The sequence below is a fragment of the Guillardia theta genome (assembly GCF_000315625.1).
Source record: "Guillardia theta CCMP2712 unplaced genomic scaffold GUITHscaffold_207, whole genome shotgun sequence".
NCBI lineage: Eukaryota > Cryptophyceae > Pyrenomonadales > Geminigeraceae > Guillardia > Guillardia theta.
In genome coordinates, this window is record NW_005434469.1 from 21,879 (window position 1) to 47,224 (window position 25,346).

The window sequence follows — 25,346 nt, forward strand, 5'->3', positions numbered from 1 at the left end:
CTCTCTCTCTCTCTCTCTCTCTCTCTCTCTCTCTCTCTCTCTCTCTCTCTCTCTCTCTCTCTCTCTCTCTCTCTCTCTCTCTCTCTCTCTCTCTCTCTCTCTCTCTCTCTCTCTCTCTCTCTCTCTCTCTCTCTCTTGCTTCCTATTATTCTCTCTCCCTCGTGCTTCCCGTTACTCTACTTCTGCCTTCATAGTGTCATTCCCTGTCATCTCTTGTCTGTTGTCATCTCGTATCACCTCACACACCCTCCTCCCTTGCCCTCAACAATCTCAAATTTACACTTGTGTCAAATTTACCCTTCCGTCTCCTGCTTCTCCCTCCTCCCTCTCTCCCCTCCCTCTCCTCCCTTCTTGAACCCCCTCCCTCTCTCCCCTTTCTCTTCTACCTTCCTCTCATCTCTCCTTCCCGCATGCGGTAAAGTGTATATGACGTATATGACCACCTATGCCAAATATAGGGGAAAAATGTCAGAACTGGTCTCCCCTCCCTCTCCTCCCCCTCTTCCCTCTCCTCTCCCCGCTCCCTCTCCTCCCCCTCCTTCCTACCTTTCCTCCCTCCCCCTCCCCCTCCCCCTCCCCCTCCCCCTCTCCTTCCTCCCCCTCCTGCCTTTCTCTCACGTTAATTCGTCAGCCCCTCTGCTTCTCCTGGCAGCCCAAATGGCCAGCGACTGAGACGCCACTGGGACTGAACATCGACAAGCGAACTGTGAGACTGTGCTGGTGCAGCGAGTGCGATGATGATGATGATGATGGTGATGGTGATGGTGGTGGTGAGGATGATGATGATGATGATGATGAGGATGATAATGATGATGATGATGATTGAGACGGATATGATGGGACAGCATCATTTCTTTCAAGATCGTACTTTTTTGCAAGTTTTCATTGTCATGTCTGAGCATTTCAAGTCTTCGACTTGACATGTTCACTCCTTTGGTTGTCAGGGAGAGATCACGGGAACGCCTCATTTCCTAGGAGAGATAGTCTGCCAAGTCACTTGCACAGATGCTGATGGAGTTCCATCAGTCACGGAGCTTCGGTGAGTTCAACGTGATGTCTGGAGATGATGACTTGAGCGATTGTGAAAGTAGACATGATGTGTTGATGTAAATCTTGTTCGTTTCAGTGCATGTCTTGACGTGTTGATGTAAATCTTGTTCGTATCAGTGCATGTCTTGACGTGTTGATGTAAATCTTGTTCGTCTCAGTGCTTGTCTTGAGGCGTGCGAAGAGCTTGATGTGATTGGTTGCAACGAACAGCTTCAAGTGCTCCAAGCTTCCAGAGAACCATCAAGTGCCCAGGTTTCTCGACTACAACACTTCGTCCAGTACTTTGTCGTGAAGCGAAAGGTTGAGTTGTTAATGTGTAGCAGATGTCATGTTGTGCATAGTAAATGTCTGAGAGATCAATCGCATGCTGCCCGAGCTTTCGAAACGATCTCGTGTGAGAGCTGAGGGATCTGAGAGAGCAGCTCTCATTGTCATGAGCACGTCACCTGCTCTTTTATCGAAGATGACAAGCACATGTCAAAAGTCGTCAAGATATGGGAGAAGTGAGTCAGTACAGCAATCAGCGCTCGATGATACGTATGATTGCAGATTATCTCTCAGACCTCAATCGCTGAACCCATCTTTACCACAACAGCAACATTGCAGTAAACTACTTTTTGACATCACCTCTTCGTCGGATTATGTGGTCGAATAGGCTGAGATGATGTCAAACTAATGTCTGTCGCAAAAGAACGAATTGCTCTACTTGCTCAACTCCCTCTAATGTCTCAAACGTCTTTTCAACCTCTCCCTCTTCCTCCTCACTCCTCTCATACCATCTCGCAGTAGGCCGAGCAGCTCTCGTCCATCCTCAGCATGTACCCTGCCTTGCAGACCCAAGCACAAGCGTTCTGATCGTACGGATACCCTGACCCCACGTACACCGTCTCCCCCGCCATCTTGTTCGTACACTCCCCGCACTCCCCGTCCCTCGTGCTGTTGCAGGCCTGCCGGTACTGCCCCACGTCGCAGGGGCTGGTGGAGCAGGCGGAGCAGTTTGCCGTGCCCGGGGCAGACTTGAAGGAGGCTGGGGGACAAGGCTGGCAGGTGTAGAGCCCGAGAGAGAGCTGAGGGAAGAAGCCAGCAGGGCACGAGCAGAGCAGAGGGTCTCCGGCTTGGCTGCAGTAGTCAGAGGTGCTGGAGGAGGGAGTCACGCAGAGGCTGGTATGTCAGAGCAGTTCTGGAGGCCGGTATCATACTGTACAGAGGCAGGCCAGGAGGGATGCACGCAGAGGCTGGCGTTGTTGCCGGTGATGTAGATGGATGCGCTTGCAGGGATAGAGGCGAAGGCAGCAGCATCGATGCAATAGATGTTGTTGTTGGAGAGATAAAGCTGTTGCAGGCTTGTGAGCTTGTCGAAGAAGCCATCCGATATGCTCGTCAAGCTATTGCCATAAAGGAAGAGACTCGTCAGACTTGTCAGGCCGCTGATACTTGTAGGTAGACTTGTCAGCTGGTTGTAGCCAATATTGAGAAACGTCAGGCCTGTGAGCTTGTCGAAGAAACCATCCGATATGCTCGTCAAGCTATTGCCATAAAGGTTGAGATCCGTGAGACTTGTCAGGCCGCTGATACTCGTAGGTAGACTTGTCAGCTGGTTTCCACCGAGATCGAGAGACTTCAGGCTGGTGAGGTCTGAGGCTGTCAAAGCTCCGTCTGCGATGCTGCTGATCCCTTTCCTGCTCAGTGGAAGATTTGTACAATTAGTACCGCAGTCTCCTCCTACTGTCTTGACAAGAACTCCATTGCTGACGTTGAAGGTGCAGAAACCACAAGTTGTCTGAGCTTGCACGGGCTGATGTAGCAGCATCAGCATGACCAGCAGCATCGACAACCATGCTCCTCCTGCTCCTGCTCCTGCTCCTCCTGCTGGCTGTGTCATGAACCGTCGCAGCATGTCTTAGCTGCCTTTTACTCAAAGTTTTAAAAACTAAAAATCACTACCAGGACAATCAGGGGAGTAGAGGAGCCTCTCGGTTTTATATATCACTATATAAACATGATTGATGGCGTTAGAGTCAACTTCTCAACCTTCGCTGCCAGATTTGAAATTGTTACATGGGAACATCATCGCTTGTTCGAAACCAGATCTCGCAAATAGGCTCACGAGTTTGAAATGTCGGTACCATAAATCAGTTTTAAAACTTGTTAGTACCAAGAAATACATTGTAGGTGCTACTGCTAGTGGCTGCTGGTACTGCAGTGAAAACATTTTAGTGACTGGCACGGTAGGGGTGACTCGGCTACGGGTACTTTGCTGGGCAAATCCTGGGCAGAAGGCAGCAGATGCTCCGATAGGGGTGGGGGTAGTAGCTCCCTTTTTAGGGAACTGCGACGGTCAATCCCTACGCACGACGGGAAGGGCGATGAAGGAGGGAAGAGGTGTGGGGAATCACTGATTGAGAGGAGGGCTGAAGCAGCCACGTGCTGCATCACTGTCATGTGCAGGGCGAGCGAAGGCAACGGGAAGAAGAGTAACTGTGACATGTCATGAGGTCATTGACGCAACACTGGGGCTGAGGAATGCATAGCGAGAGATACAGATACAAGACATGGAGGAAGAAGGGAAAAGGTAGGAACCGAGGATTAGAGTATGAGCAAGGAACGAAGGTCGATTATGTTTACCAGGGGAAGTAAATAACAAACACAATATAACTGATTGTGCTGACGAGTTTTGGACCCTCCTGCACCAAGAGGTTGCCTGGCTGTAAGGGACTCAAGTGGAAGAGAAGTCAAGTATGGTTGACTTGTGATGATAGAGAACGTAGTAAACAGCACGACCAGTGGTCAGACTCTGATAGCTGCCCAGTCTCATCCTCATTCCTCTTCTCGTGTCTCCTCCCCGCTCCTTCTGCCTTGCAGTCCCAAGGACAGAAGTTGTTCGTACACTCCCCGCACTCCCCGTCCCTCGTGCTGTTGCAGGCCTGCCGGTACTGCCCCACGTCGCAGGGGCTGGTGGAGCAGGCGGAGCAGTTTGCCGTGCCCGGGGCAGACTTGAAGGAGGCTGGGGGACAAGGCTGGCAGGTGTAGAGCCCGAGAGAGAGCTGAGGGAAGAAGCCAGCAGGGCAATGCACACAGAGGGTGGCGTTGTTGTTGCGGATGTCGATGGATGCACTTGCAGGGATAGAGGCGAAGGTGGCAGCATCGAGATAAAGCTGTTGCAGGCTTGTAGACAACTGAGGACGAGTTGCTGCTGATACTCGTAGGTAGACTTGTCAACTGGTTGTAGCTAGAGAAGCTGATCGTAAAGGTAGAGATCCGTCAGGCTTGTCTCAAGTTGCTGAGCTGATCGAAGAAGCCATCTGGTATGTTATTTAACCAAATATTGTAGTAAAGGTAGAGATCCGTGAGACTGGTGAGGCCTCGGCTGTTACCTGTGTAGCGCAAATCAAGAAACGGCTTGTAAGCTTATCGAAAATGTCATCCTGCTGATACTTGTTGGTAGACTTGTCAAAGTCCTGCTCCTGCTCCTGCTCCTGCTCCTGCTCCTGCTCCTGCTCCTGCTCCTGCTCGCTGCTGCTGCTGCCTCCCTGCTCCTGCTCCTGCTCCTGCTCCTGCTCCTGCTCCTGCTCCTGCTCCTGCTCCTGCCCCTGCTGCTCGTGCTGCTGCTGCTGCTGCCTCCTGCTCCTCAAGTGTCAAATGGATTTTTTTGTCAACTTGAATTTGAAAGATGTTAGTTGACTGCCCGGCGTTGCCCGCAACCTCCCAGCGGCTGTATGAGTCCAACGCATCTGTCACCGGTTTGAATCAAAAGGGGTGGGGTGGGGGTCAGGCACTACCCCATAAATTCATGGGATGGGTGGGTCACTACCCCCACCCTCTAATTTCTCTATTATGTTGTCAGTATATTTCCTCTACATTGTCATCATTCTACGCATACTACCGGTGTATCTCAGTACCCTACCCGGATCAGGGAATCGAATACCCTATACCTCACCTGGCAGGAACGACAGCCATGGCGGAGAGCAAGAAGGAAGAATTCAGGAAGTACCTCGAGAGAGCCGGCGTGATCGATGCACTGACCAAGGTGAGGAGGAGAGAAGAGGAGAGGAGAGGAGAGGAGAGGAGAGGAGAGGAGAGGAGAGGAGAGGAGAGGAGGGGAGAGGAGGGGAGAGGAGAGGAGAGGAGAGGAGAGGAGAGGAGGGGAGGGGAGGGGAGGGGACGGGAGGATTGGGAGAGGGCAGGGGAGGGCAGGGAAGAGGAGGGGAGAGAAGTTCGGTTGAGAGCATTGAGAGATGAGGTGTTGGGGCGGGGAGAGGGGCACAGTAAACAGCAGGAAAAAGCATTATTGACGTAGGAGTAAAGGCGCGGCAGGTAGCATGGGAACAAAGGGAGGAGAGAAGTAGGAGGGTAGAGGGGAGGTAATGGAGGAAAGAAATCGAAGTAGGAGGATGGGATAGGGAGCTGGTTGATGGAGAGACTGGGATCAAGGTGACAAGAGAATAGAACAGGGAAGGACAGTAGAAGCAACAATCAACTTTCAAAGTGTGATTGTAGTGAGAGGGAGAGGTACGACAATCAACTTTCAAAGTGTGGCTGTAGTGAGAGGGAGAGGTACATTCTCACTCTTCCCTCCCCTTGCTCTTCGCTCTCTCCCTTCCTGTTTGCCTGACACGTCGGGAAGGTCTTGGTTGCTCTTTACGAAGAACCGGAGAAACCAGCGAACGCGTTGGACTTCATCAAGCAGTATCTCGGAGCTCCAACGAGCGGAGATGTCGAGACGATGAAAGCAGAGAAAGATGAGATGGTGAAGAAGAACGAGGAGCTGACAAGGCAGCTGGAGGTTTGTTCTGCTTGTTGTGTTTCGTTGTTTGCTTTGTTCCTTGATCTGTCATGTTGTCTTGTGTTTTAGTATTGGATCATCTCTTGTGTCTACCATAGCAAAGTTGTTGAGATGTCCAGAATTGCATTTTAGAGTTGTTGAAACGTTCAGAATTTCTTTTTCAAAAGTGCTGTAGCTTTTCACTTCAGATGCTCTGTTGTTGTCGATCATACATCCGGATTGCTTTCTTTCACGTGCAGTTGTTCTCGAATGATTCAGATGTGTTGTTGTCTTTTTTGTTATTTTTCCGTTTTCATATTCTCTTTGCTATCTGTCTTCTCCTAACAAACATTCGGCAGGAAGTCACCAATCGCCTTGCCGAGCTGCAGGCAGGAGGAGGAGGAGGGGAAGGAGAAGGTCAGTGATGATAGGGAAGAAATGACGAGGGGGAGAGCGACGAGGAGGACGAGAGGGAGGAGAGCGATGGGTGTTGTACTGAGGTTATTCATTCACCCACAAGCACTTCACGAGCTTGCGATTGTAGAGACGTTTCTTCGATCGCCACTTGTTTGTAGACATCGCATCTTGTTAAACTAATAGATGAAGTTTGAAACTGCAATGAGCATGATGCAAATTCACGTTTTTAACATCTGTTGTATTCATGTTCGTCGTAAATCCTCCTCATTCATCATTCTCGTCACACAAACCATTCAAACTCTCTCTTCAACTGTTGACAGGTTTCTTGCTTCTTTGCCTCCTTCTCGTTTTCGATCTTTTCCTCTCCCTTCCCACCAGCAGCGTCCAATGTCCCTTGTCTTATCACCATCATTCCCTTCCTCCTCTCCACAGGCAAGTAAATCTCCCGTTCCTCCCCGCCTTCCCTCGCTCTGTCCTCCAACCTTCTGCACTTTCTCTCGAGCTCTTCAACTCTCCTCCTCTCCTCCCTCAACTTCTCATCTCTCTTGGCCGCTGCCTCCACCGCCAGCTCCGCCACTCTTGACAGCCTCGCAAGCTTCTCTCTGGACGCCTCTCCTCCTTCCTGCTCCTGCTCCTGCTCCTGCTCCTGCTCCTGCTCCACCTTGGTTGACGTCTGTTTGACCTCTGGTTGCGAGGAGGAGGTTGCAAGAATCAGTTCGGCCGAGTACTTGCGCGCGTCCTCCAGGTCCTTCTCGAGGGCGCCCAGCCGCCGTCGGAGCAGCGAGAGCTCCTCCTCCTTCTCCTTGTTCACCTCTGCCTGAGGAGGGAGCAAGGGGCAGGGGGACAAGGGGGAAGGGGAAGGAGGAGGAGGAGAGCGATGGTGTACAGCAGGGCTCGGAGCTTCTGATTCTGTCGCCAGCTTCGCTATCTGCTCGTGAAGAACTTTGTTCTCGTACTTGAGGGTAGAAATGACCTGAAGATGAGAGTAAGTAATATGTCACAAGGTTTCTCAAGATTGATCAAATTACTCCTCCTGCACCCTCAACCCTCCTCCTCCCCGCCCTCCTCAAACCGTCCCACAACGTCATCCAACTCTTTCAAACTGGAAGGGTCATATGATCATCATCGTGATCATCATCTCCAGCATCATCATCGTCATCATGAGCAGCAGCAGCATAAACCCTATTGACATAATCACATTTACACCTCATTTTCACAACACAATCATCATCATCGCCATAACTCACATCACCTACATCTACATCATCCTCCACATCTTCCTCGCCCTTACCTCTTCTCTCCTCGCTGCTGCAAGTGAGTTTGCTTCCAGCACAGCTCGCAGTCTCTTCACTTCCTTCTCCATGCTCCTTATGCCCCCCTCCTTCCGCGCCTGGCCCCGAGCCTCCTCATCCCCAGCCTCCTCCTTCGCCTGATTCGTCTGCTCGGCTCGCGCTTGCTCTTCCTTCCTCTGCATCTCCTCCATCTCCTTCTTCAGCTGCTCCAGCTTCTCCTCAAAGTCTTTCTTCTCCTTTCTCCTCGCCCCCAGCTCTTCCTTCGCCTCCTCCAGCTCTTCCTTCGCCTCCTTCAGCTCCTCCTCCTTGGATTTCAGCTCCTCCTTCACAGACTTCAGCTCCTCCTGCATTGTCTCTAGTTCCTCCATAGACTTTTTCAGCTCCTCCTCCGACTTTCGCTCCTGCTGCCTCTCCATCTCCATCGCCTCCAAGGTGGCCCCCAGCTCCTTCAGCTGCTCCTCTCTCCCGAGTAGCTCAGCTCTGACCTGCTCATGTTCTTGTTCTTCTCTCGCCCTCTTATCCTCCTCCTCCTCCTTCTCCCTCCTCAGCGCGTTCAGCTCCTCATGCTTCCTCCACAGCTTCTCTGCCTCCTGGTCCTTCTCTCTCCTGAGCACGGCGATCTCCTCCTCTTTCCTCCTCAATGCGTTCATCAGTTCATCCTTCTCCCTTCTCCATTGTTCGACGACCTGCTCCTTTTCTCTCTTCAGGCCCTCCTGCACTTCGTGCTGACGTGTCAGGTCCGCGAGCTCCTGCTCCTTCTCTCTCCTCAACTTCTCCACCACCTGCTCTCTCTCCCTCTTCAGCTCCTCCACCACCTGCTCTCTCTCCCTCTTCAGCTCCTCCACCTCTTCCTCCCTCTCCCTCTTCAGCTCCTCCACCTCTTCCTCCCTCTCCCTCTTCAGCTCCTCCACCTCTTCCTCCCTCTCCCTCTTCAGCTCCTCCACCTCTTCCTCCTTCTCCCTCTTCAGTCTGCCTACCTCCTCCTCCTTCTCCCTCCTCACATTCTTCATCTCCTCCTCCCTCTTGCTCAGCCTCTCCCTCTCCTCCTTCAACGCTTGTTTCAACCCGCTGATCTCCTCCTCGCTCCTCGCCAACTTCTTCGTCGCCTCCTCTAGCTCGGCTCCAGCTCTCTCCATCTTCTCAGCTGTCTCCTGATATCGCCCGTTACACTCCGCCAGCAGGGTTTTGTACTTTTCCACCGCTTCACAAACAATGTCAAAGTCCTCCTTCGACCTCTTCCCAAGGTCCTCAGGCGCGGCCCCGAGGCCCTGCTTGATGTCAGCGATGGCTCTGGAGCTCTGGGAGAGCAGGTGCTGCATCTGATAGATCTCTTGACTGATCTCGTCATAGTTGCAGCTCGTCTCCTCATCTTCTTTTACCTTCCCATTCACATCCCCTACTGAATTCTCCACCAGGCACACGAATTCTCCGTCAGGGTTCTTGGTCAGGCTGTTCACTACCGAGGACCTCCGGCACTCCTTCTTCTCAGCACTCCTCCTCGCCTTCGACCTCGCTGAGCTAGGCGGGAGGTTGCTCAGGTTGCCCAAGGCCTTCCTCTCCTTTACCTCCTTGTCTGCTAACCCTCGCTCGCCCTCCCGAGGACGTGGGGGGATCGTGGAGCACGGGCTCTGCTCGAGCCGAGGAGAAGACAGAGCGTCCTGTCTTTGTTGCTGTCCAACGTGATCTCGTCTGCACACAACCACGACCTTGGTTGCTTTGTCACCAGAGCCAACCATGTTCGTTGGGCTCTTCACAGGGCCACTTTCCGCCCTCCTGACTCTCTCCATGCTCCTCCTCTTCTCCATGCGCGGGAGAGGAAGGGCGTCATCCTTCTCAACTACCACCTCCTCCATCGACCCGTCGTCTTTCTTCACCATCATGACAAGCTTGCCATGCTGCCCAAACTCACTCAGTACCGCCCCGAGTTCATCGAGCGTCCTTGTTCTCCTTCCTTCCACCTCAACGATGAGGTCTCCTTCCTTCAGCCCGGCTCTTCTTCCTGGTCCCTCCTCCAGCAGCCCCTCAACCCTCACCATCCCCGTCCTCGTCCCCCGCATCAGTGCGCCAAGCCCGAACCGCTCCCCTGCCATCTTACCCGCCATTTCAAACCGGGGGATGATAGGGGATGAGGGCTCACAGATCGAGTCATCGGATTGCGGCGCCGGCGCCGCCGCCCGGGGGGCCGGGCCGGGCCCGGATCTGGCGATCGGACCGTCGGACCGGACCGTGGGCCCTGAGGCCCGGGGGCCCGGATGCTCCACTGAGCGGCGGCCGCGTCACCGTGGCAAAGTTAAGTTAAAAATCAGTACGAGGACCGTTGAATCAGAAGAGTCGAGGCCGCCTCTCGGAGGGCCGGGCCCCGGCCGGTGACTCTGACTCGGCGGAGTCGACTCTCAGTCAGGCTCGGTGAACGGGCCGGGGCCCCGGGCCATTGTCCGAAACCGTGCCACTGAGGCCAAACGGCGAGGCTGAAGAGACTGAAAAAAGATAGCGAGAACCAATTTGACCCCATCCTGCCTACTGCTGCCCCCGCCAAACTCAGGGCCGCCGGCCGTACTGAACTGAACGCCGGTCGGACGCCGGGGCTAGACAACTAGCATTTTTTTAACTTAACTTTGACCGTACGGTACTCATAGCGTTGCCTTTCTCAATGCAGTGAAATCGGAAAGGCCCCAGTGACTGAGTACGGTATACGGCGTTCCGAAGGTTCCTGTGCCGAAGTTGAAGTCCGTCCGTCTCGGACGGGCCCGGCCGGGCCGCGTGACGCAGTTTCGGAGTCACTGTTCCGAACTATAGTACTATCTTAGCGGCAGCTCCACGGCTCCGAAAAGGGTCCCGACCGGCGGAGTCTGAGTCTGAGTCATCGGACCGTCCGGACGGGTGTCATGGAATGTGCGCATGATGTTTTCAAGGTCATTAGGGGGTGGGGGTCCTATGAATCATCACTAATTTTTAACTTAGCATTGAGTCACGGTCAGTTTTTAGGGGGTAGGGGTGGTGACGTTTCCACTGATGTTCTTTTTTGTCCTCGAATAACAACTGACCACCCCCCAGGCACACTACCCGATTGAAGGGTCGGTGTTTCCATTGAGCCACCCCACTTTTTTCAGAGAAAAGGAGGGGTTCAAAAGGCAACTTTTCCTCACTTTGCAAACTAAAAGGTGGTAGGGGTAGTCTGCCTCTTCGTCTCCGCCGCCTCGCCATGCCGCTGATCCACACCATCATCATCCCCCACCACCACATGCTTGCCGGCGGCCACCCGCCAGGAGAACCCACCTTCGACGCTGCTGGCTACAACAGCGGCTCCGGCATCTACCAGTGGAAGAGTGGGGCTCTCGGTCCAGGATGGACAGGTCAAGAGACTCGGATGGTTTGCAAGGATGCTGATAGGTGGCTCCGTCAGCAAGGCTGGACCAAGCCAGGAGAGCTCTCAGAGTGGGACCCCGGCTGCAGAGGATACGATACCTCCTACAACGAGTGGTACAACCTGGACGACAGCCCCTCCCCCTTCAAGTCCATCTCCAAGCCTGTGGATCCTGGCTCTGTCGACACCTGGCTCTCCAACGTCGGCGGAGGCATCTATTGATGCGCAATGTGAGTCCAACAGATCAGTTGATGTGCTCGTGTGGAGCTGAACGTTTCTCTCATCGAGACAGTCTGCTGGGAGGACCTGCATGAGGACAGCGCATGTCAACATCATGTATCTCGGTACTAATGCATCCTGTCTGCACGGTAGTCGCACGAAGTTGCTTCAATAAGATGCTGCTCTTCCAACAAATGCCTCCTGTGGCGTGCGAGCTCCCATCGCTCTCGTCCCTCGCACGCTGATGTCACACCCCGAAGCTTTACGGGTTTGCAGACGTCCACAGCGATTGCTGGCAAGGCACCTCCGCTGGACGAACATAAAGGTGAAGTGTAGTGATGTCGAGTCTACTAGCGATGCCAGATCAGCGTGGCATACAACGAGGAGAGAACAGACCCTTCTAGCTGAAGAGGCTGATCCTCATATAGGCTAAGGCAAGGACTAGGGTAGTGCTCCCTGAGGCAAGGACTAGGGGTAGTGCTCCCTAAGGCATGGACTAGGGGTATTGCTCCTTGCTGCACGAGCTCACTCGCCTCGTGCGAGCTCTCGCTTCTCGCAAGCTTCTGCTCCACTTCTTATCAGGAACGAGGTAACCACCCGTACTAGAGAGGCTCTCTCGGCCACCAGGGGTCATGCTCTAGAGCAACTCTATCGGTTATATGCTTCCAGTCCTTTGAGAGTCTCTCGCCTGACTTGGTTGACGATCAAGGGTGAGCCTAGCCTCGAGTGCTGTCCCTTACCTTGGCTAGGTCCAGTCTGAGGTGAACTCGCTGTGCTAGGGATAGGCAGCAATGGAAGTACGAGTCCGAGTCTTTGGGCATGACAATATAGTGCACCTGAAACTTGTCGACGATAGTACGATAGTACGCCACAAGCCTTCATCCCTTCAAAGCGTGTAAAGAGTCGAATGGGTCAAACTTTTTCATGCTTGCGTCATCTGAGAAGACAACAAACTTCCGGTTGTCAAACATGCTATTAGTGTGCGCAAGGTGTATCAGAACAGGCTTGCCTCAGACAATACTAATACTATATAGAGAAGGCAGTGAAACCTTCTATTGGCGCACCCCAACCATACGAGCTGGATGGCAAATCCGTATGAAATCAAAAAGTCAGTTATGTGTGGAATTTTCAAATAAGTTCTTATAATTTCAATATATGTAACCAAATTTCAAGACAAACTTTCACTCCAAGACGAAACTGTGCTCGATGAAGGTCGGCAAATGGTTGCGATGATGTGATGGCTAAGGGTAGGACAAGGACGAAGCAAGAGAAGCAAGAAGACTAGTAGAAGAAGTTTCGAGGAGAAGACAAGACAACAAACATGCACTGACTGATAAGGGAGAAAGAAGCATAGAAGGAGGAAGACGTGGTGGAGGAGGAAACTGCTGTGAACTTTGGGGGAGCTACGGCAAAGAAAACCGCATGAAAATGTTGAGTCAGTCCAAGCTGTAAGAGCAGCAAATAATGGCAATTATGATTCGACTCCAATCCCACGCTACCGTCATCTTGTTGATGATCGTCAGCTGCTCGGCCATCCCGTTGGCCCAGCACGACCATCGATTGGACCTGATTCCGATCAACATATCGGTGCCTCCGGTTGTTCTTGTTCCTGTAAGTCTTCACATGTTGCACTGTTTCACTTCCTTTCTTGTTCTGATGACTGAGAGTTTGTTTGGACTGATGAGTGTAAATAGCCTTGTGAATCGTTTCTTTTCCTCTGTCTATGGTTCAACCCTGCTTCTGCTGCTCCTGACATGCTAGCAGGGCATTGGAGGCTCCATAATGTCTGACGTCTCATCGGGCGTGAGGGTATGGATCCGCCTGTACGAAGCAGACACGTACTTCGAGCGGTTCATGTGGGGCAAGTTCAACGCGAGCAGCATGAAGTTGGAGCCTTTCCCTGGACAGCCTCTTGTGGCTCCTGTCCTGTCAGGCTACGGGCTTGATGGGATCAGAAACTTAGACCCAAGCGTGCGATGGCCCATCTACGATTACGTGGCCTACTTTGATGCCATGATTCAAGAGCTCGAGTCGCAGGGCTGGATCCACGGTATCTCCCTCTTCGGCGTTCCATGGGACTGGCGCCAGAGCATGTGCTGGACTCCGACGTTGGACCGTCTTGAGGACGCGCTAAGAGCTGCTAGGGAGCGAAACAATGGCAGGAAAGTTGCTCTGGTATCCCACAGCATGGGCGCCCTCGTGGTGAAATGCTTCATGGCACGACGGCCAGAGTTTTTCCAGGAAGCTGTGGAAACTTGGATCTCAATCGCCGCGCCCCACCAGGGAGCGAGCGCGAAGATCTTCATGGAGTTCCTGCAAGGGTGAGACGAAGGGATCATGGTTGTTGGTCACGGCCTCTGAGATCTTCGTCAGGTATAACTTGGGAAACATCGTCATCGGGGCGGAGGCTGCCAAGGTTTTATCAAGCTTGGAAGACGACCATGTGACTGGGGCTGCTTTCTAGGTTCTGTCACTGGAGGCGCCAGCAGTCTACGAGCTTCTCCCACAAGAAAACTTTGAATGGCAGGAGCAGCCATACATTGCCCTCCAGTGGAAGAATGGAACGAGACAGGTGAGTTTTTCCCTGTCATGATAACTCTGATCGTGATATAGGTTTACGGCGAGACTGGTGGAACGACAGGGTGATTGTCGAGATGAAAAATTCTCTTGTCATTCCTTGATCCATGGACATAGGTACGACATCCCCATCAGAAACTCCTTGGTGGACCACAAGATGACGCTGCCCTGGTCGGGGGAAACGCTGCCTGAGCCCTTTAACGAAGACTGCTGGGAGTTGAGTCAGGGCACGAGGAGGGAGATCTTCGAGGTTGAACATCCTCCTAACTTGAGGTTCTACAACATCTATGGAACAAACCAGGTCTCCTTTCTTTGATCCCCGGCCCCTCCAAATCCAAAATTCTTTCCTCCCTCCCTCGCTTCCTTTGGATTGTCCTGGCTTAATTTCTTTTTCTTTCCGATTCTCACCTGGCACACAGGCCACACCGAATGGCCTGGAGTTCACAGGTGACTGAGCATGTACGTGACAAAACAATGAGCTGATGAGCAAGTTGTTGTTGTAGATGTCGGAGACTGGAGAGATCTCTCCAACCTCAAGTACTCGACCACCTTGACAGATGGAGATGGTAAACCATCCATGAGCTTGTTCCGCATGCTTACTCTGTGCAGGAACTGTCTCTGTTGAGAGTGCGAGCAACCATGGTCTCAATGCTTCCAAGACTCTTGGCGTGAACGCTGACCACATGAGCATCCTGATGAAGTCGGACACTCTGGACTTTGTCCTGCAAGCTCTGTATGGAAGGATATAGAGGCGTCCACGGAGAAAGCTTTTTTCTTCGTTGCTCCTGATTGTTCTGCTTTTACATGTCTATACCAAGTCAACGACACGATCTATTCATGACTCAGAAGATCAAAATCCAGCTTTTACTAGCATTACTCTACTCTAACAAAACATTACAGCCAACACACCAAGCACACGAGAGATGAGGGAAGGGAGTACAAGTCTGAACAAAATCCATCTCTCGCAAAAGTATTTATGCATCTATTTGTTTGCTGTCGTTGCTTCCTGTGTGGAGATCATTGACGAGCAAGAGATTGATCTTTGCAGCGGATCCTTCTTGCCCTGCTTACTTCCCTGCTGCTCGTCGCTCTCGCCTATGGATGCCTGCAGGTCTCGGTCCACTGTCGTGGTGACCATGGGGACTTCGTTGGCGCCAAAAAACCGGCACCAGTTGATGTAGTCGAGAAGGTCGAACGACGGTCGCTCCAAGGTCGTGATGAGATCGACAGATTCATCTTCAGACGGCTCTGCATCCCACTTCCCTCCTCTTGATAACGAGAGCTGTAGATCAAGTCATTGAATGGATTTCTCATTCGGGCAAAGAGTTACCTCCAGCATTTCGCTGTCCCAGGTGATCACTGGTGTTGTTTCCTTTCCTTCTTTACTTGGGCTTTCCTGCAAACTTGTACCCCCTGCCTTGACGAGACCTTGGTCTTTCCTTCTCACTCACTCTCTCACTCACGAGCTAGCTGGCTGTATCAGCTTCTCTGTTCAGTTGTTCTCCTCTCAATATATCCTCTTCCTCCTCCTCTCTTCGCTCTTCTCGTCCTGGCCTGTCTTCAGGTCGTGTACTCCCGTACCCCTGCTCTTGAGAACTTCCCGCTTTTGCTGTGACTGCAAGTTTTCGAGGGCCCTATTTCTTGACTACCAGTCAACAATTGTGTTCAAATTTGAATGAGACATTTGAAAAGTTGATATTACATTTTAGAATATTTGCCACAAATGTTATCAATTAAATGAATATGTGAAAATTGGAAGCAGCGCGATTTTCCTCAAATTATGTGAGCGGGTGTGATTTCATAGCGACTCATCTAAAAATGTTTTAGAATATCGTTTTAAAAAGAAACTAGAAATATTATGGTACAATTATATACTAATAAAACATTATAAATATATTTCAACATCTGTTTTTAGGAAATAGGTAGGGAGAAATGAGTGGCCGCAGCGATCAACTGGCTGGATAAAACTAATAAAACTAGTTTTGTGTCCTTTAGACTGTACCGGGAAAGGGAACAAATATATTTTACTTTGTAGATTTATATAAACACGTACAGCTATATGTTTCAGGTCCGCCTCAATTGTCCATACCCCTGACCCCACCCCACTAAAATTCTACCATATGGACTTCTCGACTACCCCCAATTTTATATACCCACCCCCTAATATTGGCTCTTTTTATATCAAAAGTACCCCTTACAAAGGTACTACCTTTCCACTATCACCCCGTGGATCGAATAGCACCCCCAGAAAGCTCGCACCCGATGCCGGGTGCGAACGCGATGGCTCCTGAGGGACCAGATGGAGGGGCAGTGGACAGTACCATGAACATGCTGCGATGATCATTGTCTTTGGTATCATCGATCCTCCGTGATTTCAGCATCGCTGCAAAAATTCTCTCTCCTTGCTGAGCTGTGTGAGGAGAACAGAGGGTACCTGAATCAAGAAACGATGAATTTGGATGTCATTGGAAACTTCACAGCCGAGGGCTCGGCGGTGTATCAGGTCAGCTATCCTCAATCCATGGCAAGTTCTATTGTCCAGAGCTCAAACTGCGAAGGAGACGAAGAGATGCTGGTCGATGAGCCAGCTGCGCAATATGTGGCTGAGGGCGGCAACCCGAGCTGTGGCTCGCATCGCATCGAGGAGGCAGAATCTGGGACAGCGACGCCTGACACGAACCCACGTACGAACACCATGGCTGATACATGTGCTCCTGTCAAGAGAGATGATCAGTTTCCTCCGTCAAGAAGTTGGACCCCAATGGCTAGCGAAAGTGATTTGTCTCTGTACCTCACAGCCAGTGTTAGCAGCAGGATGTCACTCGTGGAAGAACATGAAGGTGCACTCCAGTCTGATCATGGACGAAACATGGCAACTCTGCAAAAATGGGAGGATTTGCTCAAGTCTCGGCCGAAGGATCCTATGGTAGATATTTCTTGTTTTGTACTTTCTGTTGGGCCTTGGTTGCCTCAGGCTGATCTGTGGAGAATATCTCACGTTTTTCTCTTTCTTTTCGTCATTGCCGTAGAGATTGCAACCTGACAACTTCCCTTGGTGGTGTGATGACTCATGCTTGGTGGTTGACAGGCGTTCTACTGGAGGGAGATGATAGCCTGGTGTCGGGCGCGGGCCGGACGACCTTGCGTTGACGATGACGAGCCAGCAGGGGCGAAACGAGTAGCAAACGTGAGCAACGAGTATGATGAGAGTGTAGATATGCTGGACAGGCTGGTCAAGAGATGTCGATGTAACGATGATGTCTCTTGTTTCCAAGCTGCTGAGCCGCACTGATTTCTGGCAGTCACGCGGCCGCCATCAGATGTCACAAAGTTTTATTCTTTTGATGTATGTAAAAACAGTCGTGAAGACGGCACTGCCGCATCTCGTTTTCCTGCACATCCCAGCCCGGGCTACTCTTTCCGAGTTCTTGTCCCTAAAGTCAACCGTCAGTCAAAGTGTTCCGGGCCCGGGCCGGGCCGCTTCAAAAGTTCCGGAGTCCGGGCCATTATTACTGAGACAGGATCGGACATCGTGGCCCTCATACAGCCTTCAATTCATCACCCCACCAATCTCCCACCCGTGCACCTACCCAGCTCTAATTAGACCTCCACCCCTTCTTCCTACCACGATCAGTACCCACCCTCCTACTAGCAGGGGGCAACTAGCCAGTTGAGCACGATATGGGAAACCCGCCGCCTCCCGCAGAGCTGCTCGCGATGGGCCCGCCGAAAGGGACGAGGAGGAGGAGAGGAGAGGTGGTAGAGATCGCACAAGGACAGCAGGAGGAGGAGGGAGCGGGAGCGATCGACGAGGGTACCCGAGTGCAGCTGGTTGAGGCTGTGAAAGGACTAATGCGAACTCAGATCAGCTCAGGGAGGCAGGTAGGGATGCAGGTGTCAGTGTACTGGAAGGGAGAGGAGGTAGCGTGTGTGTGCGGAGGAGGATACAGGACGTCGGAGAGCAAGGAGTGGAAGCCTGTGACGAGGGACACGCTGTTGATGACCTACAGCGTCTGCAAGGGTGTGTCGGCAGTAGCGCTCATGACGTGTGTTGATGCGGGGGAGTGCGCCTACTCTCAGCCCGTCTCCTCTGTGTGGAAGGAGTTCGGGCATGCAGGCAAGTCGACGATGAGCATCGCAGATGCTGTGTCGCATCGAGGAGGGATTCCCGGCATGTCGGGGGGGGTTATCTATGCGCACATGAAAGCGGTGAGGGGCTTGCGAGGTTGAAGCGTGAGCTGCTCTCCTGATGTGAGGGTTGATCCTGCAGCTCAAGAGAGGCTGGAAGTATGCTTGGGATGCCGGCATGAAGTTTGTTGAGAAGTACAAGCCTGAATGGAAGATCGGGACCATTTCATCGTAAACGAGCTTGTTCCAGGCTGATGTCACCTTGACAGCTTCGCAGGTATCACTACGTTTCTTTCTCATGGATCATCGGCGGGATCGTTCAGTTTGCTTCAGAGAAGCACATCTACGACATAGTCCGCGAGAGGATCGCCAAGAAACTTCAGGTTGCTGACGACATGTACCTCGGCCGACTCCCAGCCAACGAGCACGGTGAGGAAGGGACTTTGCGGTGCAGCTGTTTACAGCTGAACTGTCTGGTGGACGTCAGGTCGAGCTGCTCTCCTGGAGAACCCTCGAGCTTACTCAAAGGTGAAGTGGAGCATCAGCAAGTCTCTCGCCTCCTCCATCGAAGCCAGAGCCTCCGTCAGCCTTGGAAACAGCAAAACATGGAGAGGTGAAAGGCTGTGATGGTGAAAAAAGAAGATGAAAGATGATGATGATGATGATGATGATGATGATGATCAAGATGATCAAGATGATGATGATGATGATGATGATGATGGAGATGATGGAGATGATGATGATGATGATGATGATGATGATGATGATGATGATGATGATGATGATGATGATGATGATGATGATGATGATGGAGATGATGATGATGGAGATGATTATGATGATGATGATGGAGATGATGAAGATGGTGGTGGTGGTGATGATGATGGAGATGATAATGATGATGATAATGGAGATGAAGTAGATGATGATGACAATGACAATGACATCGATGATTGATGATGAAGGAAATTGATTATTTGGTAGCCATCTGTCTTCCTAGTTCCAACGGTTTCTTTACTTCCGATGCTGTCGCACGGATGTATGGAGCACTGAGTAACCGAGGCAAGCTTGCTGACGGTACAGCAACTTTGCCGTCTGCCTTCGTTGACATGCATGCTGAAGGAACACAGCTTGTGTCAGCCAGCACAGTAGAACAAGTTGTGAGCGCAATGAGACTTGTTTCTAGATCCGCTGGTTGACTGTGATGGCAGGTACAACTCATGGAGGATCCGAGCAACAACGTCGGGACTAGAGGGGATGACCTCGTCGCAAACTTGTCCCTGGGCTTCAGCCCATGGAAGAATTTCCGTGTGCATGGTAAGATGGTGGAGTGAGAGTTCGGCTGCTGATGGCTGCGCAGATGAAGGCTGCGCGTTCTGGCACTGCGGTATGGGAGGATGTATTGCGTATGGGGAGCCGAAGACTCGGTTCTCTATTGCTGTGTTCAAGACTGCGTACGAGCCAATCTCGATGTTCGATGGAGAGAACATCCCACCTGATGTGCTGGACATTGTGAAAGCGGTGAAGGAAGTGTTGAGGATTGATGTGAGAAGATACGGCGATGTGTGATGAGGTTTTCAAGTTGGAACAATAGTCACTCACTCTGACGTTTTGTCGAGCTCCTGGAAGTTTTTGGTGTTGCGAGTGAAGATGTCAAATTCTGTAGCCAGTTCGTTGCTGTCGTTCCATTCATCACACCTTGAAAGATTGTGATCCTTGACATCAACAATGATTGGTAGATGCCATTGTTGAAAGCTTGAAACTCAACCTTTATACATCCATCTTTGATCTATACATCATTTTCTCATTCTCTATACATCCTGCTCAAAATTCTCCTCAGAATTTCAAAATGTGGCTCAGAATCTTGGAGCAAATAACCATCACTGATGTGTTCTGGACTCACTGGAACAGGAACAAATCTTTTCAACGCTCTCCATGGAACCTCAAAACCTTGTTGAGCTGTGTTTGCATCTTCGCTAGCCTGAGCGGCATGTTGGTAGTACTCGACTCCTTGGTTGTTGTGGGACGTCCATGAAAACTCAGGCAGCAAGACGGGAATGATGTATTTCCCTGTCTTGACTGCTTGACAGAATTCAAACTTACAGTTGATCGATTTGCAGTATTGATCTGTGAGGAAGAGCAGGAAGATCTGAATTGAATGACAACAGCCAAAGTCACGTCTCCTCCTCCTCCTCCTCCTCTCCTTCGTCTCCCTCCTGCTCCTCCTCCTCCTCCTGCTCCTGCTCCTGCTCCTGCTCCTGCTCCTGCTCCTGCTCCTGCTCCTGCTCCTGCTCCTGCTCCTCCTGCTCCTGCTCCTGCTCCTGCTCCTGCTCCTGCTCCTGCTCCTGCTCCTGCTCCTGCTCCTGCTCTTCCTCTTCCTGCTTCCCCCTTTTACACCCTCCGTCCTCTTCGCCTCCTCCTCTCTCCACCTGCTCACCTTAGCTCTTCGAACTCCTTCCTGCATCGCTTGTAAGTGATCTTGGCCTCCTCCTATCCCTCCCGCTATGTCCAGCCAGCAGAACACGCGCGTACTCAGCTCAACTTGCTTCACAAAGCTCCTCACAAGCTGTTGAGTTCTGTTCTCATACCCCCAGTTGTAAGAACAGAACACTGACGGCGGCATGATGTCAAGGACGCGGATGTTGGGGTTGTCACCGTTGTTGTTACAGTACTCGCAGAACAGAGCTCCCACCCTGTTTCTGTTCTCCTCCGAAAAGAAGAGCAGGCATCGCTCTCGCTCGAAGCAGAAGGGAGGAGCTCGTCCCTTGAAAACGCACTGCGGGCAAGGAATAGCCTCCCGTACCAGCTCCTGCGATAGGATCTCTATCAGGCTGTGCCTGTGACCGTTGGCGCAGACCCGCAAGCTGCTCTCCTCCCCTTCCCTCCCGTCCTGCAGCTGCGACGTCTGCGCTGCCAGCTGCTCTTCGAGCGGCTTCCTCGGGTACGAGTGACACTTGAGGTCTGCGAAGAGGCGGCAGGACGGGCAGGGGACCTTAGAAGATTTCTCGAGGTCGAGGGTGATGGGGGAGCGACCCCTCCATTCCTCGAGGTACTTGCGAACTTGCGGCATCAGCTCCGACGAGAACTTGTCGTTCCACTGATGGGAGACACGAAAGTCGACGAAGATAGCATGCCGCGACATCTCAGGAAGATCTTCTGGCCACCATGACGTGTAGGACTTGGGATTGTACCCTTCGACGAGTATCGGGATGATTTCGCAACCTGAACCTTTAAATCTCCTCAACTTTGCGAGGACGAGCTCCCTTCTCTTCCTAGTGCTCGAGAAGTAGCTGAGAGAGGAGTTGCTGCTATGCTGCATGTGCCGATCGAAGAAGAGCAGAACGAGTCGAGCTGACGTTTCTCTGCATGTCCTGCTCTTTCCGAAGCAGATTTCAAACGTCAGGTCATGGGGAAATCTTTCGATCATGAATCTTGACAGCCTGGCAGAAGGAGAGTCGTTGTCCTTGTGCAGACAGTGCAGACTTGCTTCTTCATCGAAGCTTGCTGAGAGCAAGACGATGTGCGAAGCCTGGAACACTCTAGCTTGTTCCTCCGGCGATATCATACTCCTCTGCCAAACCTTGATCCCCGGGAAGCGATCTATGACAAGATCCAACTCATTCACAGCATACTTCAACTTCTTGAAGTTGCTTGCTCGCAGAACAATCTTGACGGTGTTGAGACTGATCAGGTTTGAATCTACCTCTGCGCTCACTTCCTCCAAGGCATCGATGCGAGTAGTTGTAGGGGCTCTGCACCGTTTGACGAGGTAGTAAACGAGCAAGAGGGGGAGGAGGCACAAGAGGAGTAGGATCAGAATGCCGACGATGGGGCAGAAGAAGAGGAAGAAAACAACCGATCCGACCAACACATGCATCGCTGTCGTCAGAGGTCGTTCAGTAAATCTCTCGCACAGCACCGAGTCCTTGTTGAGACTGAACACCGACAGCGACTTGGTCTTGCTTGACACGTTGTCCAGCCCCAGCAGCTCGCTGGACCGTCTCCTCTGACCGGTCCCTTGGACCACGAACAGCTGAAGCATCGTCCCGAAGCTGTAGAACGCTGCGACGTGCTTGCTGACATCCGCATGATGCGCCTCTGCCCTGTAACGTATGAGCATCTCTCGGAGAAATCCCGCAGGAAGGTCAAAGAAGGTCATCTCCGCCCAGAAAGGAGAGTCTTGCAGAGAAAACGCGGAAGCGTCAACTGCCATCCTCTGCTGGGGTGCCAGCAGGTCAGGGACCAAGAACTCCATGTGGCTGACCTGAGAAACAAGCTGAAACCCTGTCAGCAGAGCAAACGCTCTCAGCTCATCTTCTGCTCCTCCTATCACCACCCCGTCCTTCTCGCCCTCCCATATTCGCCTCTCGTTCTCATAGCACGTCGGCTCTTCTCCTTCCCCCGCAGCTCTCGCCCCCATGATCTCTTCCCAGTAGCGACTCCTCCTCGGCCATAGGAAAGGAGCCAGCGAGCGATGCAGGCTGCCGTAGACGCGCAGCCGCTGCCCATGGTGAAGGAGCTCGCGGAGGTTGTGGCGATGAAAGTATGACAGCATCGCATCGTGCTCATGGCGGATCAGACCCTTGAAGACGCTGACCATCCAGGGGATGCTGATGAAGACTGTATCTGACAGCGTGCTCTGCGTGTTGTCAGCAGACGACAACCGTCGGATCTCCCAGCACAGCCCTGTCTCCCTTTCCTCTCCTCCGTTCACAGAGATCGAAGTCTCCGAAGGCGCTGCCATGGAAAAACTCGCTCCTGCCCCTGCCTTCCCAATCCTGCCAAAGTACCGCAGGACTGACGTTTCATGCAGAAACACAGTCACTGCTCGGGTCATCGCTGGATCGATCTCCTGCTCCTTCACCATCTCCACGAACTCCCCGATGCTCAGCCAGGGCGTCAGCTGGCTGCGAGCTCGGACGCTTGCGATGAGGGACAGCCAGGACCTGGGAAGGGGCTCGTGGTACCACTTGGAGGAGAGAGCCAGGTCAACGAGCAGCTGGCGGAGCTGTGGGATACCCTTGCCGCTGATACTGTCCACCCCGAAGCTCTCGCTCAAGTTCAGCACGTCCAAGGGCGGAGTCTCCTCGGAGGCGATACGATGCTGCAGCTTCAGTCGCTCCTGCACTGTCGCCTTGACGGCAGCGCACTGCGAGTCAAGCTGAGAGGTCGAGACGCTGTCGGAGTGAGTGACTACCAGGAGGATGGTAGCGCCTGGCACCTTGCACTGCAACAGGTCCAACCAGTCAACTATACTCTGACATACCCCCGATATGTCTCGAGATTCTTCTTCTGTTCGCACGGGCTTCCATACGATGATGTTGAGCGATCGCCTCGTCACGAAGTACTGATGGGTTGTCATGTACACCTTCTGTCCCCCGAGGTCGTAGCACAGGAACTGCAGGTGCTCATCCTTCACATCCCACCTCGTGATGTCAACTCCTACTGTCCGCGTGTCTATCGGGATCTCGGGCGAGCGATCGTTCTCCGTGTCCTGCAGAGCTTGCAGCAGGCTGGTCTTCCCTGCCTCTCCTTCCCCGATGACAGACAGGTGGATGGTCTCGTTCAGCTCCTGCTGCTCCAGCAGCTCCCTCAGGAACTTCATTGTCACCGTCGAACCCTGGTTGGCGATCTCCATGGGCGGGGTGATCAGCTGGGGACAGTTACTGCACTTGATCAGCTGGACTTGTGTGGAGGAGAGAAGCTCAAGAGCTGGGAACCACTCTATCCTCGGGTTGTCCGACAGGTCGATGCTGCTGATGTGGTGGACCTGCACGAACTCGATAAAGTGCTGGTGGACTTGTTGAGCGCAGAGGAAGAATGGGACGCTCAGCCATGGCCTTGTCTTGTCCGTACATCGAGCATCGAGGGAGGAGTTTGAGATCATCGAGATCAGGTGCTTCGTCATGAGCTCCATGTTGGAGTTCTTGTCTATCGCCAGGTTCACTCGCATCCTGTCCATCAACGGCTTGTAGGTCGGCAGCAGGCGAACCTGGTAAGTGTCGAGCACCCGCATGCACCCATCCACGTCTTGCAGCTCCTTCAGCTGGACAAGCTGAGAAATCATGTGCTTCGCCATCGCTCGCCTCCGTCGGCAGGGCTGGCACGTCGACGCGTCAGGGCGGTCGACACAGATGCAGCAGTTGAGCCCGACGGTCCAATGGGCGTGATAGTCCAGCAGGTGCCCAACTATCGCGGACATGCCGCGCAAGGAGCAGAGGTTGTTGACTCTGGGCAGGTTCCCTCGCCCGCATCGAGAGCTCGCGCTCGTCATGTGCTCCCCCTCGATCCCGCATACGTCGCATACCCACGCCATTCCTGCCCCCGCCACCACCCCACCCCCCCACTCACCTCGATCTCCAGAGCTAGATTTAATAAGAGGGGTGGGGTGGTCCTTGGGGTGGTTCGCAACAGGTCGGGTGGAGGTGGGGGATGGAGAGGCTCATAACCTGTTCAAAGAGGTCAACTCACTGAGTGACTGGCCGGCATGTCCAGCGGGGGACCGGCCGAGGCCCGCCGCCCTGACACGCCATCAATGATGAGCCATGGCAGTAGAGGAGAGAAGAGGAGGGGAGGGGAGGGGAGGGGAGTGGAGAGGAGAGGAGAGGAGGGGAGGGGAGAGGGAGAGGAGAGGAGAGGAGAGGAGGAGAGAGGAGGGAAGGGGAGAGGAGGGCAGAGGAGGAGAGAGGAGGGCAGAGGAGGGCAGGGGAGGGGGGACCTGAAAAGGGGCGGGGAGCGTTTCGAATGCAGGCAACTCAAGTCAAGTGAGGTATGACGTAGAGAAGAAGGAACATTGAAATTGACAATGAGAGGAGGAAGAGAAGAGGAGAGACGAGTATCTGCTTGACATGATGAATAATCTTGTGATTCAGCATCGTCTGAGAGACCAAAAGGAAAAAATGCAGCATGCTTCAAACTGTTGCATCTGTTTCACCTTAGCGACAGGTGTGTGAATACTGTTGTTCTTCCACTCCTTGTGACTTGTCTTCTCACCATACCTCATCGACCTTCTACATCTCTTTCCTCCATCGCGACCAACTTGACTCATTGCAGGCGTCAACATCGTCGCTGTCCTTGACCTTCTGCAAGGAGCTTTGACAGGTTACACTCTTGCGATCGAGCGATCTTGACCTTCCTGCTAGTCTTCCTTGGCCTCTGCGTTCTGACGGCGCCTGAGACGTTTCATGGTGCTGAACTTGATCGTTTCCTCGTCCACCTGCTGAGATGCTTCAGGTCACCCGCTCGTGCACCACTTCCTGTACAACGAGACAGCAAGTGAGAAGGAGGATAGGGGGAGGGGACGAGAAGAAGGAAGAGCAGGGGGGTTGGGGGGGAAAGGCCAGGAGGGGGAGGAGGGGGAGGAGGGGGAGGAGGAGAGGGAGAGGGGGAGGGGAGAGGGAGAGGAGGAGGGGAGAGGGAGAGGAGGAGGGGAGAAGAAGGGGAGGAGAGGGAGAGGGAGAGGGCGAGGGGAGAGGGAGAGGAGGAGGGGAGAGGGAGAGGAGGAGGCGACAGGAAGGCGAGGACAGGGAGAGGGAGA

At 52.8% G+C, this 25,346-nt stretch overlaps 9 protein-coding genes across 9 annotated transcripts; 5 read left to right on the forward strand and 4 right to left on the reverse strand.

Moving 5' to 3' along the window:
* Positions 1-2,200: 2,200 nt before the first annotated feature.
* GUITHDRAFT_120978 (hypothetical protein) lies at positions 2,201-2,947 on the reverse strand (the record flags this gene model as incomplete). Its single annotated transcript, XM_005819751.1, has 1 exon — positions 2,201-2,947. The coding sequence occupies one exon, from the start codon at positions 2,945-2,947 to the stop codon at positions 2,201-2,203; it is 747 nt and encodes a 248-aa protein (XP_005819808.1).
* Positions 2,948-4,998: 2,051 nt separating this feature from the next.
* Positions 4,999-6,429, forward strand: GUITHDRAFT_98493 (hypothetical protein). Its single transcript, XM_005819752.1, has 2 exons — positions 4,999-5,077; positions 5,675-6,429. The coding sequence occupies exons 1-2, from the start codon at positions 5,006-5,008 to the stop codon at positions 5,900-5,902; spliced, it is 300 nt and encodes a 99-aa protein (XP_005819809.1). The 5' UTR covers positions 4,999-5,005; the 3' UTR covers positions 5,903-6,429.
* Positions 6,430-6,509: 80 nt separating this feature from the next.
* Positions 6,510-9,578, reverse strand: GUITHDRAFT_120980 (hypothetical protein; the record flags this gene model as incomplete). Its single annotated transcript, XM_005819753.1, has 2 exons — positions 6,510-7,202; positions 7,521-9,578. The coding sequence occupies 2 exons, from the start codon at positions 9,576-9,578 to the stop codon at positions 6,510-6,512; spliced, it is 2,751 nt and encodes a 916-aa protein (XP_005819810.1).
* A 1,145-nt stretch (positions 9,579-10,723) lies between these two features.
* On the forward strand, positions 10,724-11,107 carry GUITHDRAFT_148348 (hypothetical protein; the record flags this gene model as incomplete). The annotated part of the gene is made up of 1 exon (XM_005819754.1): positions 10,724-11,107. One exon carries the CDS (start codon positions 10,724-10,726, stop codon positions 11,105-11,107), a length of 384 nt encoding a protein of 127 aa, XP_005819811.1.
* Positions 11,108-12,886: 1,779 nt separating this feature from the next.
* On the forward strand, positions 12,887-14,430 carry GUITHDRAFT_120982 (hypothetical protein; the record flags this gene model as incomplete). The annotated part of the gene is made up of 8 exons (XM_005819755.1): positions 12,887-13,425; positions 13,478-13,520; positions 13,569-13,676; positions 13,718-13,746; positions 13,799-13,982; positions 14,101-14,128; positions 14,185-14,247; positions 14,291-14,430. The coding sequence occupies 8 exons, from the start codon at positions 12,887-12,889 to the stop codon at positions 14,428-14,430; spliced, it is 1,134 nt and encodes a 377-aa protein (XP_005819812.1).
* Positions 14,431-14,531: 101 nt separating this feature from the next.
* GUITHDRAFT_156221 (hypothetical protein) lies at positions 14,532-15,294 on the reverse strand. The gene is made up of 2 exons (XM_005819756.1): positions 15,012-15,294; positions 14,532-14,963 (listed from the first exon to the last, which is right to left on the reverse strand). The coding sequence occupies exons 1-2, from the start codon at positions 15,018-15,020 to the stop codon at positions 14,664-14,666; spliced, it is 309 nt and encodes a 102-aa protein (XP_005819813.1). The 5' UTR covers positions 15,021-15,294; the 3' UTR covers positions 14,532-14,663.
* A 642-nt stretch (positions 15,295-15,936) lies between these two features.
* On the forward strand, positions 15,937-16,987 carry GUITHDRAFT_156222 (hypothetical protein). The gene is made up of 2 exons (XM_005819757.1): positions 15,937-16,607; positions 16,770-16,987. The coding sequence occupies exons 1-2, from the start codon at positions 16,131-16,133 to the stop codon at positions 16,971-16,973; spliced, it is 681 nt and encodes a 226-aa protein (XP_005819814.1). The 5' UTR covers positions 15,937-16,130; the 3' UTR covers positions 16,974-16,987.
* A 375-nt stretch (positions 16,988-17,362) lies between these two features.
* Positions 17,363-19,378, forward strand: GUITHDRAFT_120985 (hypothetical protein; the record flags this gene model as incomplete). The annotated part of the gene is made up of 7 exons (XM_005819758.1): positions 17,363-17,890; positions 17,952-18,040; positions 18,087-18,238; positions 18,297-18,422; positions 18,893-18,969; positions 19,021-19,126; positions 19,170-19,378. The coding sequence occupies 7 exons, from the start codon at positions 17,363-17,365 to the stop codon at positions 19,376-19,378; spliced, it is 1,287 nt and encodes a 428-aa protein (XP_005819815.1).
* A 235-nt stretch (positions 19,379-19,613) lies between these two features.
* Positions 19,614-24,125, reverse strand: GUITHDRAFT_175538 (hypothetical protein; the record flags this gene model as incomplete). The annotated part of the gene is made up of 2 exons (XM_005819767.1): positions 19,614-19,958; positions 20,247-24,125. The coding sequence occupies 2 exons, from the start codon at positions 24,123-24,125 to the stop codon at positions 19,614-19,616; spliced, it is 4,224 nt and encodes a 1,407-aa protein (XP_005819824.1).
* Positions 24,126-25,346: the final 1,221 nt, after the last annotated feature.